The sequence below is a fragment of the Panthera tigris genome, chromosome E2 (genome assembly GCF_018350195.1).
Source record: "Panthera tigris isolate Pti1 chromosome E2, P.tigris_Pti1_mat1.1, whole genome shotgun sequence".
Lineage (NCBI taxonomy): Eukaryota > Metazoa > Chordata > Mammalia > Carnivora > Felidae > Panthera > Panthera tigris.
Genome location: NC_056674.1, coordinates 44,350,214 through 44,370,289, shown reverse-complemented (window position 1 = coordinate 44,370,289; position 20,076 = coordinate 44,350,214). Strand labels below are relative to the sequence as shown.

At 45.7% G+C, this 20,076-nt stretch overlaps 3 protein-coding genes across 16 annotated transcripts in view; 2 read left to right on the top strand and 1 right to left on the bottom strand.

The window, feature by feature from the left end:
- The window catches only part of NIP7 (nucleolar pre-rRNA processing protein NIP7), a 91,736-nt gene extending 81,815 nt beyond the window's left edge, over nt 1-9,921 (bottom strand). For 9 of the 12 annotated variants that reach the window (XR_006212081.1, XR_006212080.1, XM_042970209.1 and 6 more), the window contains exons 1-4: nt 9,835-9,921; nt 9,625-9,711; nt 9,391-9,529; nt 8,383-8,523 (exon numbers count right to left, since the gene is read on the bottom strand). Coding sequence is in view for 10 of the 12 variants with exons in the window: in XM_042970209.1 (XP_042826143.1) it covers nt 8,383-8,523; nt 9,391-9,529; nt 9,625-9,711; nt 9,835-9,890 (423 nt within the window). In the remaining 2 variants the exon portion in view is untranslated. Of the gene's footprint in view, nt 1-2,585; nt 3,561-6,482; nt 6,631-7,806; nt 8,168-8,382; nt 8,524-9,390; nt 9,530-9,624; nt 9,712-9,834 lie in introns of those variants that run through there. The other 3 variants (XM_042970213.1, XM_042970214.1, XM_007090355.3) reach the window with 3 other exon arrangements.
- Nucleotides 673-6,584, top strand: TMED6 (transmembrane p24 trafficking protein 6). Its single transcript, XM_007090356.3, has 4 exons — nt 673-885; nt 2,129-2,255; nt 3,896-4,047; nt 6,351-6,584. The coding sequence occupies exons 1-4, from the start codon at nt 673-675 to the stop codon at nt 6,582-6,584; spliced, it is 726 nt and encodes a 241-aa protein (XP_007090418.1).
- Nucleotides 9,455-18,917, top strand: COG8 (component of oligomeric golgi complex 8). Of its 3 annotated transcripts, none has more exons than XM_042970203.1 (6): nt 9,455-9,537; nt 11,812-12,019; nt 12,814-13,641; nt 15,455-15,623; nt 16,405-16,665; nt 18,476-18,861. In XM_042970203.1, the coding sequence occupies exons 1-6, from the start codon at nt 9,500-9,502 to the stop codon at nt 18,631-18,633; spliced, it is 1,662 nt and encodes a 553-aa protein (XP_042826137.1). In that variant the 5' UTR covers nt 9,455-9,499; the 3' UTR covers nt 18,634-18,861. The 3 variants fall into 3 exon arrangements, with proteins under 3 accessions (XP_042826137.1, XP_042826136.1, XP_042826138.1); XM_042970202.1 differs by lacking the exon at nt 9,455-9,537 and adding an exon at nt 10,169-10,575; XM_042970204.1 differs by lacking the exons at nt 9,455-9,537; nt 11,812-12,019; nt 12,814-13,641; nt 15,455-15,623; nt 16,405-16,665 and adding an exon at nt 16,867-17,597 and having other exon boundaries at nt 18,476-18,917.
- The last annotated feature ends 1,159 nt before the right edge of the window (nt 18,918-20,076 follow it).

The window sequence follows — 20,076 nt, the reverse complement described above, 5'->3', positions numbered from 1 at the left end:
CATTTAGCAATTAGATATGAATAAGAGAAAGAATCTCCCCGGCCAAACCTTGTCAGTATATTCAGATGGTTGTAAATAAACTTACCAAATGTTTACCCCCAAGAAGCAGGTATGAAAAACCATAGCCCAAAGGAAGGAGAGAAATATCTCTTCTGAAGTAGCAGATTCTATCTAGCAGCCATGAAGTAGGTTTGGTAAACCACTGAGGTATTTTTGTTTTTTTTTGTTTTTTTTTTTTTTTACTGTTTGCTTATTTTTGAGAGAGGGAGAGGGAGAGAGAGAGAGAGTGTGAAAGCAGGGGAGGAGCAGATAGAGAGAGAGGGAGACAGAATCTGAAGCAGGCTCCAGGCTCTGAGCTGTCAGCACAGAGCCCAACTCAGGGCTCTACCCCATGAACAGTGAGATCATAACCTGAGCCGAAGTCAGATGCTCAATTGACTGAGCCACCCAGGCACCCTGCAGTGAGTTTCTGAGGTAAAAACAAAACCTCTTCCTGTGAGCCAAGCATGGAGGTATCACGCCACTTCTATTATGGAATATCCATGTGTGGCCCCGAAACTGGCCTAAGTGTGACTTGCAAGTTAATGATTACCCTAGCAGGTGTCTTAAACTGCTTGGTTTCACTGGGCTTGTGCAAACAGTTCACCTACAGAGGAATCTTCAGAAAGCGGCATGTTCCCTTTGCTCTTTGGAGCTGGACTGGTGGTTTTGAACCTAGTGACCTCTGCTAGGAGCCTGAAGACAGAACCCTTTAGTGGTTCTGGGGACCAGCCACACTTCCATGGAGCAGATCGATCTGACTTTGCCATCATGATCCCTCCAGGAGGCACAGAGTGCTTCTGGCAATTTGCCTACCAGACTGGATACTTCTATTTCAGTTATGAGGTAAGTACAAGGGCTCCTCTAGCCATACTGGGGACTTGTTTTTTTTGTTTGTTTCCTTTTGTTAAGTGGGTCAGGTTTTACTCGAATACAAGATTCTGTTTGTCTTTCTTATGCTGTGATTCCCTACCTGTTAATGAAATGGACCTGCAGTTAAGATGAAAACCCTCCATGAATGAACAATCCCTATAACATATGGATTGACTAATCAAAATGGGGGCAATGGAGGTGTGCTCAAAGCCATGGGACAAACAAGCTGCCTCTTCCCAGAGAGGTAATCGTATATTAACTCAGATTTGGAGATGAGAGGGGAGAGAATCCACTTTTTAAAACATTAAAATAATATGGATATGGTACAAAGTAAAATGAAAACCTACATGAACTTTGGCAACAGACCCTGAGATTTGAAAGAAAGATGCTTCTTTACGGGGCTAGGGGAGCCAACATTTATTCTCTTGCTTTTAGGGGTAATTCTGGCAAATTAAAGAATCACTGACTCAAGATTGCTCCATTTGGCCAGTCTTGTTTCTTTAGGAAGGTAAATGTTTAAAAGTTGCCTGTTCACAGGCCAAGTACATTTATCCATCCTGTGGTCTTACACCACACTGCCCAAGGATGGTGAACTCAATAGTAAAGTCAGAAGCTGTTCATTTCCTTGTTCTTTATCTTAGAAACCTGTTAACTTTCTAAATTTTATTTACATAGTAATAGACTCTATTGATCTCATTCCATTCCACTGTAACTCAAAGCTTATTTTAAGTTAGCTTATCAGAGCCTTTTCTTATCTCTGAATTTGGAACAGTAGCTACTAATCAGCTCACTGTAGCCTGGGCTTATCAAGACACAGCTTGGGGACAAGTTCCTACTGAATGCCTTATTTATTTGCTGTCAAGCAGCAAATAAGCCCAAATCAAGGACACTAGGGAAGTCAAAACCAAGCAAGTTCATTCAAGAACTCCATAGCCAAAACATACACATCAGTTGATACACGATGTATGGTCTGAGACATGTCTTCTTAACTGGAGTGCTATTGGCATTTTGGGCAATTCTTTGTCCTGCAATACTGTTTCTAACACAGCAGAATGTTCAGCATTGCTGTCCCTTCCTATCTCCCCAACACCACTGTTGTCTCCATCCAGATTCCCAGAGAACCACTGTGCTGATGATCATGAATGTCAATCTTACTATTTAGCTAGCTCTTGGTGATGTAGCAGGGGTTTTCTCCCTCTTTAATGTGTCTTGGCAGGTGCAGCGGACACTGGGAATGTCACATGACCGGCATGTCGCTGCCACAGCACATACCCCACAGGGTTTCCTCATAGACTCCTCTCAGGATGTTCGGGGCCAGATTAACTTCTCTATCAAAGAGACAGGTCTGTTTTTATCACCACAGCTACTGTAATAATCCTAAATTTCTTTGAAATTGGGTAAATAATGAGAAGTACTGAAATTACTTTTTTCAGTTTGAGAGAGGGCCAGTGAGCACGTTAGTGGAGGAGGGGTGGGGGAAGGAGACAGAGAGAGAGACAGAGAGAGAGAGAGAGAGAGAGAGAGAGAGAATATACCAAGTAGGCTTCACACAATCAGTGTGGAGCCTGACGTGGACCTTGATCTCCCGAACCCATGAGATGATGACCTGAGCGAAAATCAAGATCCGGATGCTCAACCAACTGAGCCACCCAGGCACCCCTGAAATGATAACCTGAGATATATTAGCCCTGGCTTTTTCACACGGGGATGATCAAACAGTAGGGGGAAGAACCCAGTTTTCAACATCAAAAACCAGCCTTCAACACCAATATCAAATCTTTCCCGGAGACTGCCTGTAGTGGAGGACATTAAGCAGCAGGCAGTTGCTGTCAGATTCAGGACAGGGTCTCCAGGTGACTAATTACTGTAACTCCAGGGTCCAGAAGCTCAATTTTATCTCATCATCTCCAACTGATGAGGTTATGGGAAAGTGACCAAAAGAGAGACCCATTTATAATACAGAATTCCAACTAATAAATTTATTACATGATAACATTCCTTTCCAGTCACCAGAATACTTGAGCCAGTTATGAAATAGCAGACTCAGAACAAAAGGAAATGCATGGCCATGAAAATATCCACAAACAACAAAACACTTCCCCAGTCATCAGAAAATTCCTACAGCCAGATTGAGCCTATCCCCACCCTGGACAACACTGGTCAGTTTTAATTGCCCTCTCTACTAGCCAGGTGTACAGAAAAAAAAAAAGTGTTTCTGAATCGGGGCATAAAACAATCCTTCACTGTGTAGCACAGGATTTTCAGCACCATATGGTATCTGGCATCTTTGGCCCCCATGTACCAGCAGTGCCTTCTAACCATTAGAACAATCAAATAACTGCCACGCCCTTCTAATCCCCTTCTCTTCCCTGCTCCCACACACACACACAAAGGGAGGCACACACAAAAGGGAGGATCCCAGTTGAGAACCAGCACTAGTTCATACCCCAAACCATTAGCTCCCGTACAAATCACCTTGCAGAAGTTACTCCATCCAGCAGGATAGCTTCTTTCATTCACAACACATCATTTTCTCTAGTTTCAAGTTCAAGACGGTATCCCCCAGTAATGGTGTACAAGAAGGCAAATAGCATGCTCTTAATTTCAACTCATTTTGTTGAGAAGAGCTTCAGTAAGAGATGTGGGAACTACAGGTGACAAAGGAGAAAACATGGTTTCCTATCTAGTATAGAACCAATTTACTTAATAAATTTACTTCTTATAAATTTACTATTTTATAGAACTCAGTTACTAATATTTGGCAAAACAGTATCATAACTGATACTCAGTAAAGTAAGTTTCATGGAAGATCACGTAAGGCCTTCCACCTTAAACATTCTATCTTTGTACTTCCTAAGTGAAAAGAAGGTATTAAGTAGCACATTTAACACTGGTAAACAGGTATCTCCAGGGAAATCTAGAAGGTGGGAGTTCAACAAAGGGTGGAGGCCAAGACTTGGTAATGATCTACGGATTCCTACAGGTTTTTATCAGCTTTGTCTAAAAAATCAGCAAAATCACTTTGGTTCTGTCCAAGTTTACCTCAATTTTGGAGTTTTCTACGAGGGGCCTGAGATGGACCACAAACAGAAGAATGAAAGAAAACAACTGAATGATACTCTGGATGCAATTGAGGTAACTGTTTTGTGAGAGAAACATCTGTGGAAACATCCTTGAAAATTAGTAGTATCATCTGAGGGCTCATTTGGGGAGAAACCAAACAGGCAAGAGGATTTGAAACCTTCAATTTTTATAACTTAGAGCTCTTAAAATTCCTCACTTGTTTATAACAGGAGTTGACAAAATATGGTGCACAGGCCAAATCTGGCCCAGTGCCTGTTTCTTTTTTTAAAGTTTATTTATTTATTTAGAGAGGGAGAGAGAGAAAATCCCAACCAGGTTCTGCGTTGTCAGCACAGAGCCTGACACAGGGCTTGATCCCACGAACCCCTAAGATCATGACCTGACCCAAAACCAAGAGTTGGATGCTTAACCGACTAAGCCACCTGGACGCCCGTTTTTTCAAATTTTAGATAGAATTCACTATTTTAAAATGTACAATTCTGCGGGTTTTAGTACATTCCCAAGGTCATGCAACTATTACCTGCATCTAAGTTCACAAGTTTCATCAGCCCCAAAAGAACTCCATACCCATTACTCACTCCTCCTTCCCCATGCCCCCCTCCCCAGTCCTGGGCAATCACTCACTAATCAACTGTTTCTTTAAATTTGCCTATTCTGTGCACTTCACATGAGTGTAATCATACGATGTGGCCTTTTGTTTCTGACTTCTTTCACTTAGCATGTTTTCAAGAGTCATCCACATTATAGCAGGTATTAATACTTCATTCCCTTTTATGGATGAATATCCTCTTTTATGAATGTATCAGTTTCTTATCGACTCATCAGCTGATGACATTTGGGTCATCCACTTTTTGGCTACTAGGAATAATGCGGGTATGAACATTTGCATGAAGTTTTTGTGTGAACATGTTTTCATTTCTGTATACCAGTTAGTAGGATACTCTGGTGGGTCATATGGTAACTCTGTTTAACTTTATGAGTAACTGTTTTCCAGTGCCTAAACCATCTTACACTCCCACCAGCAGTATCTGAGGGTTTCAATTTTTCCACATCCCTGCCAACAGGTTACTGTGTCTTTTACTAAAGCTGCTCTAGTGGGTGTGAAGTTGTATCTTGTGGTTTTGAGGTATGTGTCCCTAATGACTAATGACATTGAGCATCTTTCCATGTTTTTTGGCCATCTGTATACCTTCTGTGGAGAACTGTCTATTCAAATCATTTTCCCGTATTAAAATTGGGCTGTCTTTCCCGGGCTGGCCTGAAACCCAGGCCAGAGCACAGGGTCTGGCCAAGGAGGAGGGATTCTTGACTCAGATTCCAGGAACTCCTTGATGCTTTTTGAAGAGGATGAAGGTAGCTAGCTTTATTACAGACAACTCTGACCGCATCCCCTATCTACCCAGAAGAATGCAAACCCCCTTTTTTAGTCTTCTCATGGAGTTCTGAGGGATCATTCCCTATTCAGCTGCCACAGTTGGGAGAGAGGGAAGGTATGAATTAAAAGTCCACATCACAAAAAAAAAAAAAAGAAAAGAAAAGAAAGAAAATAAAATAGGGCTGTCTTTTTATGGTTGAGTTCAGTTTTAAGTTTTTTATATATTCTGGATCCTTATCAGATAAATGATTTGTAAACATTTTCCCTATTCTGTGGGATGTCTTTTCACTTTCTTCATAGTATTTTTCAATGCACAAAATCCCACTGCGTATTTCTGTAAATGAAGTTTCACTGAAACACAACTATGCTTGTTTGACAATTATATATGGCTGCTTTTATGCTAATAAGAGCAGAGTTCAGTAGTTGCAACAGAGACTGTATCACCTACAAAGCCTAAACGATTTACTATCTGGTCCTTTAATAAAAAGTTTGCAGGGACACCTGGCTGGGTGAGTCAGTACAGAATGTAACTCTTGATTTCAGGTTCATGGATTTCAGCCCCACGTTGAGTATAGAAATTACTTAGATAAATAAATACTAAAAAAAAAAAAACAAAAACCAAAAAAAGTTTGCATGCAAGCCCCCATCTTCTACCATCTACAAAAAACAGAAAACATCAGCCAGAGGGGCAATGATGTACTGAGTACATGTCTAAATCTAGAGATACTCTGAAAGAGTTTTAGAACTGAAATTTTTCATTATAAAAATTTTGTTTTTTAAACCAAAGTCCAGGCGATGTTTTCATAGAGAGCAAAACCAGGTTTACCAACAACTACAATAACCAACTTATTGTATGTATCATAAAATTATAGAAGTTACTCAGCTTCCAGATAACTTAGGTTAGTGCTTCTGAGCAATGGGGTGAGACTAGATGGGTGGTAGGGAGGACTCTTTTTTAATTTCATTTTCTGTCCCATAGGAGAGTACACGGAAGATGCAGAACAACATCTTTCACATGTGGCGGTATTACAACTTTGCCCGCATGAGGAAAATGGCTGACTTTTTCCTTCTCCAATCAAACTATAACTACGTGAACTGGTGGTCGACAGCTCAGAGCTTTGTTATTGTTCTTTCTGGAATCCTGCAGCTGTATTTCTTGAAGCGTCTCTTTAATGTCCCAAAGGTTACAGACACAAAAAAGCCAAGATGCTAAGCCAAAATGACTACAGCACCCTAGTCCTTTTCTTCTGAGTCACGAGCTTTGTAAAATTATTGGAAAAAAAATCAACTTGTTAGAACATATTAGTCTATTGCTCTCCTTTCCTATTGCCTCAAAATGGCAATAAATAATAAAAATGTATAAGTATTGATATTGGCTATTACAAAAGCGTGCGCTAAGTGATGCTACCATCAAAATACCGTTCATCATACAGCAGTCCCTTAACTCTAAGTTTATCTAGAGGGTTGAGAACCATGGGAGGGAGAAGAGTTGAAAAAAATGGGACAAAAACATACACATCTCAGTTTTATGCGTTGCATACAAAAACAGGAATTGGCAGACTGCTTTTTTGTAGTTGAAAAATGTTTTATTTTTAGAGATGTCACCTTTGGAATTTAAAATAAGCAGGAAAAAAAGAAAAGCAGTAGATTTAAAACAGGCAGTTTAAAAAACTTAGTGGAATTTTTTCATTAAAAAAAAAACATTTTAATAATTCCAAAAATAATTTTAGGAAGCATGGGAAGAGCTGAATTATATCAAGGTCTCTGATTAGTGCTGTCTAGTCCAGTTAAGTAAAGGCTCCCATGGGAAATCACATTTTAAGAAATCAAGGTGATGAAAATACCATTAGCCTGGGATCATACCATCTCAGAAAAAGAAAGATCAAGAACGAAGATATATAATCAAGCTGTATTCATAAGATCCTATCCTTAGTAATAGAAATACCCAGTATATGCAATATAAAAATAATTTTACCATTTATTTAACACCTATCATTTGCCAGGCACTGTGCTTAAGTGCTTTACAAACGTGACTTCTAATCCTAAAAACCATCTTTAGGTTAAAGCTGGTTTTTTTTGAAGAAGAAAATTAAGCTTAAACTATAATGACTTCTAAGGCCATACAGCTGGTAGGTGTCAGAACTGGGGTTTAGATCCAAGATTTTCTTCCATACCACACAACACCCACCGTATAGAAAACTGGCAGGACAAATTGCTCTTATTATTTTATCCAAATTTCATTCATAAAATCCAACACATGGCCTACCATTCTCATATGGCAATATCTAACTTTCATCATATAAACAATGAAAAAATCCTTTGTGTTCTTATCATGAGTTTGAAAACGGCGTTATCACAGATAACAATAAGCTAGCTATTCTTGTCCTCAGTTCCAACGACTTAGAACCTGTTACTCAAGACAAGAAGCCTTCTGATTCAAATATAAAACACAGCATTCTATTTAGTCACAAACACAAAGATCTGAAATGCCATTTTTGAACCATTTCCACTTAAGAATCCAGCCTGCATTCAATCGCAATAGAGAGAATATTAAACTAAGAAGTCCCTGAAGAAGTCAGTGTTGACAAAATTCAACATGATGATGGAGCCTACACAGACACGGGAAACAAAGCTAGGCCCTTCCACACAGCCACAAGTCCTTGCGATGATTTCGTTTTAAGTCAATGTCTCTTCATGCCGCACATATTCCCCAATGTCTGCTTGATGAAATACCACAATCGCCATGGGGTCTACTTTCCTGCAGTCTTGTGTAGACTTTGCTGCCACCCCAAAACCCTGGGATTCAAAAGAAGAGACACTGATTCACTCAAGTCATTCAACAAGCATGCATCGAGGGGTGGAAATAACGAAGATGAAAAAAATGCAGTTCTTATCTTTGAGAAATTCAAAAGGTGCTGAGAATTTAGTCTCTGAAGCGCACAGATGGAAAATGCAGCCTTCTGAATTAAAAAAGATACTTGACTTTTCTAACAGCTACCATCTCTACTCACCAGAGGGACGTCTGCCATGGAGTACACCACCACTCCCTGGTACTGACAGGTATTTTCAGTGATTCGACCCAGTCCAGATTTCAACACATGGTTCCCATACAGGAAGGACTGCTCTGCTCCAGGCTTTATCCAGACTTTATACTATAAAAAAAACGACAATAAAAAAACCCCACCATTAAATCTAAGAGACATTAAAATGCTAATAATTATATCCCATAGATTAGTCAGCTGTTGGATATGTGATTTTCTTTTATTATTTATTTATTTATTTATTTATTTAATTTTGCTGTGAAAAAGCTTTATTGTTTTCATTTGGTCCACGGATTAATTTTCTTTTAATAAGAAAAGGATTCTGTCTTTAGAAAATATATATGTTTACTTATTTCGAGACGGAGAGAGGGTGAGCACAGGCACAAGGTGGGGAAGGGCAGAGAGAGAGACTCTCAAGCAGGCTCCACCCTCAGCGCAGTGCCCAACTCAGGGCTGACCTCACAACCCCAAGATTATGACCTGGGCCGATATTAAGAGTTGGATGCTTAACTGACTGAGCCACCCAGGTGCCGCTATGTGATTAATTTCTCGAAAGCATTTTAAGGAAAAGAGAAAGACTGGACGGCTATCTCAAATTGTTCGTTCTCCGAACAGAACTCCCAGGAGGTTCTTTATTCGACTCTACAATCTCTCTCACGGATAGTTTAAGAACTCTTTTTCTGGATCCCTCTCTCTGTGCTCCTCACCAAAGTCACCTACTGGCTTTTCTACTTTGCTGAACGTTACCACGACTACGCAGCCACACAGCATTCCTATGCCAGAGCCCGAACCGTGCCCAAGCAGCAAGTCCTACAAACATCTCTACGTGTGGTACTGACCTAAGCACTGTCGGGGACTCCGAGGCGGAGAAGCCGCCCAATTATCTGCGTTCTGACGTGGCCCTCATCTTTGACTTCCTTCATCCCCAGTTGCCGACAGAATACCACCCCGCTCTTGTTCCCCCCCCCACACACAAACCTTGGCATACGGTGCAAGGTAATCCAGAGCTGTGATGTGCAACCGGAACTTGTAAGTCTTCGTGAATTTTCCGAAGCAGGTCCCCAGAGACACCAGCTTGTCCCCAGAGATGTTGGCGGCCAACTTCAGGATCTTCTCGCTTGAAGGGTAAGGAGAAAGAAGGTGTCGGCTGCGGGAAGCCGGCGGGACCCAGTCCTCCCCCCGTCCACGTTGGTCCACCCGGCACCGCCTCACCTCACGTAGTACACCCGGTCGTTGTGCAGCCTGAAACAGTAGGTGCCGTCGGGCCTGTCGACCAGCAGCTGAAGGTTCTCCCCGATGCTGAAGGCAAAAAGAGCACTGGAGACGGCGCCCCAAAAGACTCCTCCCAGCGCCGCGCCCCCACTCCACCCACGCCCTTCCCTGCCACAAACACATTTCCCCTTCCCCTCGGCGCGCTCTTACTATTTCGCTATCTTCTCAAACATTACGCGGGTCTCTTCTTCAGTCAAAGGCCGCATTTTCCCGCTGGGTTGCAACACCGAATCCGCGTGCCTCAGCGTCCGGAAACGGAAGTCAGCCGCCAGCCGCTCCCTGGCAACCCCAAAGCCTGCCTCTCTAGCCGCATTCGGTTTGTCCCCCCACGCTAGCGCCCCGCAGCGTGGAGGACCGTCGGAGAAAGCAAGCCGGACGGATACGAAACCACAGCGATCGGAAGAGTGCCCCCGCTGCTTCCGGTGCTAGATTCCGAGCCAGCGCCCTTGCCGGGCGGGAGGTGAAGCGACGCTGCTGCCAGAAGATGGCGGCGACGGAGACTATTGCTTCGTCAACCACCGCCACGGCGTCGGCGTCGGCCGCAGCGACCGCCACTGCGGCGGCTCTCGGGGAGGTGGAGGATGAAGGACTCCTGGCATCGCTGTTCCGGGACCGCTTCCCCGAGGCCCAGTGGCGGGAGCGGCCCGACGTGGGCCGCTACCTCCGGGAGTTGAGCGGCTCCGGGCTGGAGCGGCTGAGGCGCGAGCCCGAGCGCTTGGCGGAGGAGCGGGCGCAGCTGCTGCAGCAGACGCGCGACTTGGCCTTCGCCAATTATAAGACCTTCATCCGCGGCGCCGAGTGCACCGAGCGCATCCACCGCCTCTTTGGCGACGTGGAGGCGTCGCTCGGCCGCCTGCTCGACCGCTTGCCCAGCTTCCAGCAGAGCTGCAGGTGCGGCGGGCCCGGCACTATAGAGGGGCTTTTAGCAACTGTAATAGCTGACGTTTATGATGATAGAAATAGCTAACGCTTACATAGCACTTACCATGCGTCAGGCTCTCCTTTGGGCATTTAAAAAATCCGTTTAAATTCCACAACAACTTTCGAGGTAGGTACTGTTATTCCCATTTTATGTATGAGGAAGTTGAGACAGGGAGCTTAGTGATTGTTCAGTGGGCACAGCTAGTAAGTTTCGAAGTCAGAACTGGGAACCAGCAGCACGTCCCTCCCTGACAGGACTGTTGGGAGTACTAAATAAAGAGATTCCATGCCAAGCGCTTATTATTGGGTCTGACATAGTTAACACTCTACGGTCGTCAGCAACAGTCTTCTCTCTCTCTCTCTCTCTCTCTCTCTCTCTCTCTCACACACACACACACACAACACACACACACACACACACACACACACCAGCTGAGACCGTCCAAAACTTCTAATGGATAGAAGGCTGACAAGGAAATCCTTCCAGTTGGAGGCAAAAATTATCAAAAAATCCCTTAAGCCGTAATTTGCCTCTCTAGATCCTCAGTCTATTATCCCTAATTCTGCCTTTCAATTTTTCACCATAAAAGCTCAGGTTTTCTTTTGAGTCTTTGGATATTTGACAATAGCTCCTGTACTCTTCCGCCTTCCAGAATAGGTAGGGGACCTCATAAAGCAGGTCACTGCAATTACGGAGGAGTGAAAACTGCTAAGAATTAAAGCTGAACAACAGCAGAAGAGAAAAATTAAAAGGGCTGAGGGAATTTAAGGTTAAGGTTGTAGCTTCCTAGCTAGTTAGTGCATTTTTATGAAAAGCATAGCTATTAAAGGAACATTTACCGTGTGTAAGGTTCTGTGTTAAGTTTGTTACACACATCTCATTTAATCCTCACCTCCTTGTGAGGTGGGTCCTATTACTATTTTACTAATGCAGAAAGAGTTCAGAGAGCCTAAGTTAAGTACCTTGTCACAGTTTAAGTGGCAGATCTGGGTTCACATATGATAAATAATCGTGTGATTTGGGACAAATTGCTTAGCCTCTCTGGGATTAGAGTTTCCTCAAGGGTAGCAGTACTTACCTCAAAGGTTTGGTGTGAAGATTAAGTCATAAACCATGCAGCTCAGTGCCCAGTCCATAGTAATCACTTGGTAAATGTAGCTGAGTTGTGGGTGTGGAGCAGTGAGTGACCGAAATTCTCTTACCAGAAACTTTGTGAAAGAGGCTGAAGAGATCAGTTCCAACCGCCGGATGAACACCCTGACCCTAAACCGGCACACAGAAATCCTGGAAATCCTGGAGATCCCCCAGCTCATGGACACTTGTGTCCGGAACAGCTACTATGAAGAGGCCCTGGAGCTTGCGGCCTACGTACGCCGACTGGAAAGGAAATACTCCTCCATCCCGGTCATCCAGGTAGCCAAACTGTCCCAAAAGGACTCAAGCTGATGTTCTTATAATCAGTAATTGTGTGGTCATCGCTGAACCTTTAGGCAGACACCTTAGGGAAACTGAGTTTTACATCAATTTCTGCCAGTCAGGCAGGCTTGAACATAAAATATTCATTCATTCATTCATTCATTCAAGTGATAAATACTAATCATGTGCCAGGCACTAATCTAGGTGCTAGGGAGAAAGGAGACAAGGCAGACAAGGCCCTGGCTTTCATGAATGAAAGCTGATAGTTGGTAAATAAATGATCCTTTCAGATAGTGGTAAATGAAGAAAATAAACCAGGGAATGGTTAGAAGGAGACTAGATGAGGTACCCTAGGTAGAGTGGTCAGGAAAGGCTCTGTTGGAGAAATAATATTTAAGCTGAGACCCAGATGATGAGAAGGAGCCCGCCACAGGAAGATGTGGGGAAGGCGCAAACCACAAAGTGGAAAAAATAAGTATAGCAGGCTCAGGAGGGAACACGTTAGGGGTATTTAAGAAATACAAAGATAGGAAAAAAAAAACACAGTATGCCTGGATTGCAGTGAGCAGGGGGACAGTATTAGGAAGTGGGTGTAGCAGAACCGCACAGGGCCTGTAGGCCACAGTGAACCAGACCTTTGTTGGTAACCCTGTACATATCAGCTTTAGGAAATCTTCGTAAGTCAGGAAAGCAGTGGTCTGCCTCTCTAGTCTGTAACATTCAGGGGTAGTGGAATGGGTTCCAGAAAGTATTTTTCCCATTGTGGTATGACTGACCCCCTTTATTGTCAGGGCATTGTGAATGAAGTGCGCCAGTCTATGCAGCTGATGTTGAGCCAGCTGATCCAGCAACTGAGGACCAATATCCAGCTCCCTGCCTGCCTCCGTGTCATTGGCTTCCTGCGGCGCATGGATATATTCACTGAGGCTGAGTTGAGGGTGAAGTTTCTTCAGGCCCGAGATGCTTGGCTCCGTTCCATCCTGACTGCCATCCCCAATGATGATCCCTATTTCCACATCACAAAAACCATTGAGGCTTGCCGTGTCCATCTGTTTGATATCATCACCCAGTACCGTGCCATATTTTCAGATGAGGACCCATTGTTGCCGCCTGCCATGGGTGAGCACACTGTGAACGAGAGCGCCATCTTCCATGGCTGGGTGCTACAGAGGGTCTCGCAATTCCTGCAGGTGCTGGAGACCGACCTTAACCGGGGGATAGGTGGCCGCCTAGACTCTCTGCTGGGTCAGTGCATGTACTTTGGGCTGTCCTTCAGCCGGGTGGGGGCTGATTTCCGGGGCCAGTTGGCTCCTGTTTTCCAGCAGGTGGCCATCAGCACTTTCCAGAAAGCAATTCAGGAAGCAGTGGAAAAGTTCCAGGATGAAATGAATTCCTACACCCTCATCTCCGCTCCAGCCATCCTGGGCAGCAGTAACCTGCCTGCTGCTGTGCCAGTCACTCAGCCAGGGACCTTGCAGCCACCCATGGTACTCTTAGATTTCCCACCCCTTGCCTGCTTCCTGAACAGTATTCTGGTTGCCTTCAATGATCTGCGCCTCTGCTGCCCTGTGGCCCTGGCACAGGATGTGACTGGGGCCCTGGAGAATGCCCTTGCCAAGGTGAGCACATACTGCTGGCTCTCTACTGGGGCTTTCTTTGGCAATAGGTGGCCAGACTTTTGTAAAATATAAACCAGTCCATGTGTTAGGTGGTTGCAGACTTAGGTTTAGTGGGGTTTTAGAGGTTTTTCTGATTGAGCAGCTCTGGTTAGCTCCCCCTCATGGGACCTAGAACAATTCATGAAGTGGCTTACCTGTAATAATGATTCAGTAATGTTCCATTTGTTTTCTGTTGTTGCATAACAAACTCCATAGCAGCCTAAAACAACATATGTGTATCATCTCCCACTCTCTGTAGATTGGGAGTCCTGGGTTCTCTGCTTAGGATCTCTCCCAAGGTTGCAGTCAAGGTGTTGGCCAGGCTGCAGTCTCATCTGAAGCATGACATCCCCTTTCAAGCTCATTCATGTTGGCAGATTTCTGTTCTTTGCGATTATAGGTCTAAGGCCTAGAGGCCACCTCAATCCATAAGCCCGTTCACAGTGGGGCTTTCTGATTCTTCAAGGCCAGTGGAAGAGCGTCTCTTAAGGAAGTCCTCAACCCTTTTTTAAAAGATTCGTCTGATTAAGTCAGGCCCACCCAGGATATCCCTTGATTAATTCAGTCAGCTGATAGGGGCTTTAATTACCTCTGCAAAATTGTTCACATTTGTCATATTATATTGGTTAGAAACAAGACACACATTCTGCCTGCAATCAAGGGGAAGGGATTACACAAAGGAGTGGACACCGGGGGGGTGGGATTCAGAAGAGCCATCTTAGAATTCTACAGAACACAATAAATACTAGCACCAGTCATATCCTACACATTTTTTACATATTTAAACCTTAAGATAGTGAGGTGCTTCTTAAAACTTACAGCATCTTATAATTGCTGTCAGCCAGATGGCAGCTGTGACATGATTATATAAAATCTTTCTGGGCGGGGGCGCCTGGGTGGCTTAGTCAGTTAAACATCTGACCTCAGCTCAGGTCATGATCTCAGGTTCGTGAGTTCGAGCCCCGTATCAAGCTCTGTGCTGACAGAGCCTGGAGCCTGCTTTGGATTCTGTGTCCCTCTCTCTCTGCCCCTCCCCTGCTCACACTCTTTGTCTCTCAAAAGTAAATAAACATAAAAAAAAAAAAAATTAAAGTCTTTGTGGGCCCAGCTCTCTCTCTCTCTTGAGCTTGCCTGCTCTCATATCTTCGATACAACTGTTAATGGCCTCCTGTAAGAGGAAGCAAGCATGGGCAATGAAACTTTTTTGTCAGTGAAATTCAGGTAATAGTTATCTCCTAATGTTTATACAGAACTTACTCCATGCCAGGTAGTATTCATCATACTTTATACCTATTAAGACCTGATCCTCACAACCCTAAGAGGAAGGAAGGAAAGGTACGGAAACTGAGGAGCAGAGGGCATGAAGTGTTTAATCACTTGGAAGCCACAAAACCAGCAAGCGGCACAGCTAGGACTTGAACAAGAAAGTGTAGCTCTGTTATTTGTGTGTGGAACTTCTTTTCCAGGTCTGTCTTCCTTTCCAATTTTCTAGTGGTCTAGCTTCCTGGAACCTCAAAGGTCTTACTCAGTAAAAACCTTTTATAGTTTTGCTTCATTTTTCTGAATCCGATATAGTTCTGGTCCATCTCCTGAAGGAGTCAAGAACCTCTTGATGCTCTTCCACTGGAACTGGAACCTGTGCCAGTAATGAAACATGTTGAGTCAGAAATATATCAACGAAGTGACAGAATTGTGGAGAGTGACCACAATTCTGAATTTAAACAAGACAGTAATGTACTGTTTGGAAAGACTTTCTTTATGCCTTGTCCCCTAGGTAACTAATATAATCCTGGCCTTCCATCGTGCAGAAGAGGCTGCTTTCAGCAGTGGGGAGCAAGAGCTCTTCGTCCAGTTCTGCACCGTGTTCGTGGAAGACCTTGTTCCATATTTAAATCGCTGTCTCCAAGTCCTTTTTCCACCAGCTCAGATAGCACAGACCTTAGGTAAGACAAAGGAGGGGAAAGATCTTTAAAACGACAGTACTTTACTGATATAATTCACATACTAAATAATTCACCCATTTGTAAAATTCAATGTTTTTTTAGTAAATACACAGACATGTAGAACCATTACCACTATCCAATTTTAGGACGTTTCCATCACCCCCAAAAGATCCCTCGTGCCCAATGCAGTCATTCCCCAATCCCACCTTTAGCCCCTGGCAACCAGTAATCTGCTTTCTGTTGCAGATTTGCCTTTTCTGGACATTTCATATAAATGGAATCCTACAATATGTGTTTATCTGGCTAAGTGGAAGAAATTAGAAAAGAATCACATATTGTATGAATGTCCAGAGAAGGTGTTTTAAAAAGATTTTTCCGAATCTGTCTTCACTTGCCTGTGCCCACTCTCTCTGTGCTGGGGATGGGGCATGGAGGAGACAGAGCTTCCCGAGGGGCAGTGGGCCGGTGATGACCACACCAGCGGAGTAGCTGTTGGGCACTTTCCCCCAGCCTTTTCCTTCCACAAGGAAGCCAGTGCCTTCTGACGTTCTCTTGGCTGTTAACTCCACCCACCTACACTGTGCTGTTCCAGATTACTTTCAAAGTCTCTCTTTACAGTAAAGCTTCCTGTCCCATATCACAAAGATGACTTTTACTGTATTGAAGAATGGAAATTGTATCTGTCACTCCCCCCCTCCAAGTGTTTTTTCCCCCTGTGATATCAAAATTTAAATTTATTGAACGTTTTTTTCTATTTCACTTTCTCTACCTTTTGGCTCAGGCATCCCTCCCACTCAGCTCTCCAAGTACGGCAACCTTGGGCATGTGAACATCGACGTCGTCCAGGAGCCTCTCGCCTTCATCCTGCCGAAGAGAGAGCTGGTCCTGTGTCTAGACGAAAAGGAGCTGGTGCCCGAGCTCCCAGCTCCAGCCCCGGAAGTCCCCCCCGAGGAGTCAGGCGTCGAGCCGGTCGCTGCGGCTTTCCCCGAGGGTGCGCAGGAGCAGGCTGACGCGGCCGAGCCACTGCAGGCCGAGGTGCCGGGTGCGGACACCTAACTCGCGCCGGCGCGGGGGTGGGGGGAGGCTGGTGAAAGCTGGGGACAGCCCCGGAGGACAGGCTGCGAGGGCATTCATCACAGCCCGTGAAAGGGGGAACCTCCCGGTCACTCTTGCAAATGGTTCGTGATACTGTAAAAAACGGAATTAAACAATAAAGCTGACTGACGTCACGGAGGCCGGCTGCGCGCCGGGGGCCGGGCAGGCGCTCTCAAGGCGCGCGGGAACTGCGCTTCCCGGCGTCCCCCGCGACCGGAGCGCTCATCTACGGGGGCCGGGGAGGACCGCGGCGGCCGGGCAGCTGTGCTCGGCGCACCGGGGGCCGGATGGGGGCCGGACTGCTGCTGGGGCCGCTGCTGGGGCGGTCGCGTCACTGCTTGGGGCCGACACCGCCGTGGGGAGAGGGGACGGGGGGCCACAGCGTCCGGGCCTGTAGCTCCGCCTCCACCCCGGACGGCCTCGAGGGCCCGGCGCGCCAGCGGTCTTACTGGCGCTACGTGCGGCGCCTGGTGCGGGGAGCGCCCGAGCCGCCGTACCCGCGCGTGTGTCAGGTCGGGGACCCGGCGCTGCGGGCCGTGGCGGCTATGGTGGAGCCCGCGCAGCTGGCGGGGCCCGAGCTGCAGCGGCTGGTGCAGCGGCTGGTGCAAGTGATGCGACGCCGGCGCTGCGTAGGCCTGAGTGCTCCGCAGCTCGGCGTGCCGCTACAGGTGTTGGCCCTGGAGTTCCCCGAGGCACTCTTCCGCGCCTGCGCGCCGCGCCTGCGCGAGGCCCGCCAGATGGAGCCCTTCCCCTTGCGCGTGTTCGTGAACCCCAGCCTGCGGGTGCTGGACAGCCGCCTGGTCACCTTCCCTGAGGGCTGCGAGAGCGTCGCCGGCTTCCTGGCCTGCGTGCCCCGCTTCCAGGCCGTGCAGATCTCAGGTGCAGGGGGTGGGCAGTGGCCGTGGGGCGGTTGGATAAACAGTTGCGTCCCTCCCCCAGCCCATGGAGGCGGCGACCTCGGGCCCCACGAAACGGTTTTGTCAAAACTCCAGTTAAAAGTGGAAGCGCAGGCTCAATGAAGCCTTCCGTCAGGAACTAAGAGCAGGACCGGGGAGTGGATTTGATTCAAGACTAAGCAATTGGGATAGGGGAGGAGGCTCGTGTAGCAGCTGAGCCAGCTCGCTGGGAAAATGTATTGGGGCTGAGAAGGTGACCTAATTCGATGGTACCTCACTCCAGGTCCTCTGCTCTGTGCCCTTTAGTTCGCTGTCCCACACACAGACTTTTGCCTCAGTTGCATCTGTCATGGTCGAGTGGAAATAGTGGGACCCAGCTTTGCCCAGTCCAGGGTGATATGCCATTCCTGGTCTGTCGTAGTACAGGATGTTTTGTGAAATGGAATTCGTTGCTGGGATTAGGATTGTTCCTTTTAAGCAAGCCACTTGGTCCAGGTCAGAAGGTAAATGGTATCCCTTTATTTTATAATATACTGAGTTGAAATGCTTTTAGGAATTGAAATCAAACAGTATTTCAGAAATGAGAGGAATGTTCAGAAAGGAAGCACCTTACGAAGATCATTTCTCATTTCAGCCCCATAGTAAGCCCAGCAACCTAATTGTAAGCGTTAGAGCCACAGTGAATACCTGGTAATGGGCAAAGTTAAGGCATCTTTTCTGGGAAGGATAGGGGTTGCTGTCTACATTCCCTTCTCAAGTTGCCTCTTGTGAACAGGAACAGCCAAGGGTCTGGGAAAAGTGGGGAGGTTAAAAACAATGCAGTTCGGCGTATTCTTACCCAGGCTGTAAATTACTTTGCAGGGCTGGACCCTAGAGGGGAGCAGGTGGTGTGGCAGGCGAGTGGATGGGCAGCCCGTATCATCCAGCATGAGATGGACCACTTGCAGGGCTGCCTGTTCATCGACAAAATGGACAGCAAGACATTTACAAACATCCACTGGATGGAGGTGAATGATTAGTTTTCCTGCTGCACCTGAGGATTCTGGAAACCAAAACACAAACACCTGGGCTCTGAGCTGGGACTGGCTTGCTTGACGTCAACTTGATATTGGCTTGGCTCTGACAGAAAACAATGGATTGCCAAACCAAACTGGAGAAATATGTTCAAAATGTTTGCCCTGAAATCGACCATGGACAAAATACTGCCTCCAATTTGAGAAGAAAATAAATTTCTCCAAAGAGAGACATTTCCTGATGATTTTGTATGGTAAAACGTGAGGCAAATAAATAACCACTCTTAGTAGACAAGATCTCATAGACCTGTATAATCTATCCCAAAGCCAAGATTTGATAATAACATAGTCCCAAAATATCTGAAAGCTTTGCTTAAAAATGCAGGTTAAGGCTGTGGTTGACCATCTTCACAGAGTTCTTTTTACAAAGGGCTTGTGTATCATACCTGCGGAATCCTTCTTTGCCTTGGACACCAGTGTGCGTGTGTAAGTGAAACAGGATGGCCACAGTTCATGGAAGTGTTTAATGACAATATTAACGTAAATGAGTACCCACACATTTTACCAGGTTTACACAGTTTTGATCTCCACCTTCTGCCTTCTACCTTTAGCAGATTTGGGGATGATTTTCCTGCTGAGATCTCTTGGGCAGCTGGTACTCTTTGGGTGGAGGTCATGGAGCATGGCTAGGGGAAGGATGATAGTTGAGACGGAGCAATGAGCCTCTTCCTGTCACAGTTAGAAAGCAAAATGTGCTTCCTGGTCACCACACTTGTTTTGAAAAAATAAATTAGCATCATGTTGACCAATGAGTAGCCATAAGACACTGTAAGAGCTTTGTCAGGAGGTGAAGGAACTTGTTTCTCAAGATCCTGGTTTTGCCTCATTTTTATGTTGAGTGTTTTACAAGGCAGGTACCCTTACCAAACAGAGCCCTCAAAATCCAAGTACCCATGTAGTAAGTCCAGTAAGTTATTTAGAAAAAAAACGTGTTTTATTTATTTAACGTTTATTTATTTTGAGAGACAGTGTGAGCTGGGTGAAGAGGGGAAGGAGGAGGGGCAGAGAAAGGAGGAGAGAGAGAGAATCCCAAGCAGGCTCCATGCTGTCAGTGCAGAGCCCAACATGGGGCTTGACCTCATAAACCATGAGATCATGGCCTGAGCTGAAACCAAGAGTCAAACACTTAACCCGCCGAGTCACGCAGGTGCCCCAGAAAACAACATGTTTTAAACAGCAGTTAGCTAAACAAACCCAGGAAAGACCCACTCTCCTGTGCAGCTTTCTCTAAACAGGCCATCTGGGGGTCATACTATAAGGCCAAGCAAAAGGGAACTGGCTCTCTGTGCATTAAACTTTGGAAGGGAACAGGTGCCAGCATTGCTCCAAGGTTAGATACTCAGCCCCTGGGGAAGTCTATAGAAAACTTATTCATACTAAAAACATGGA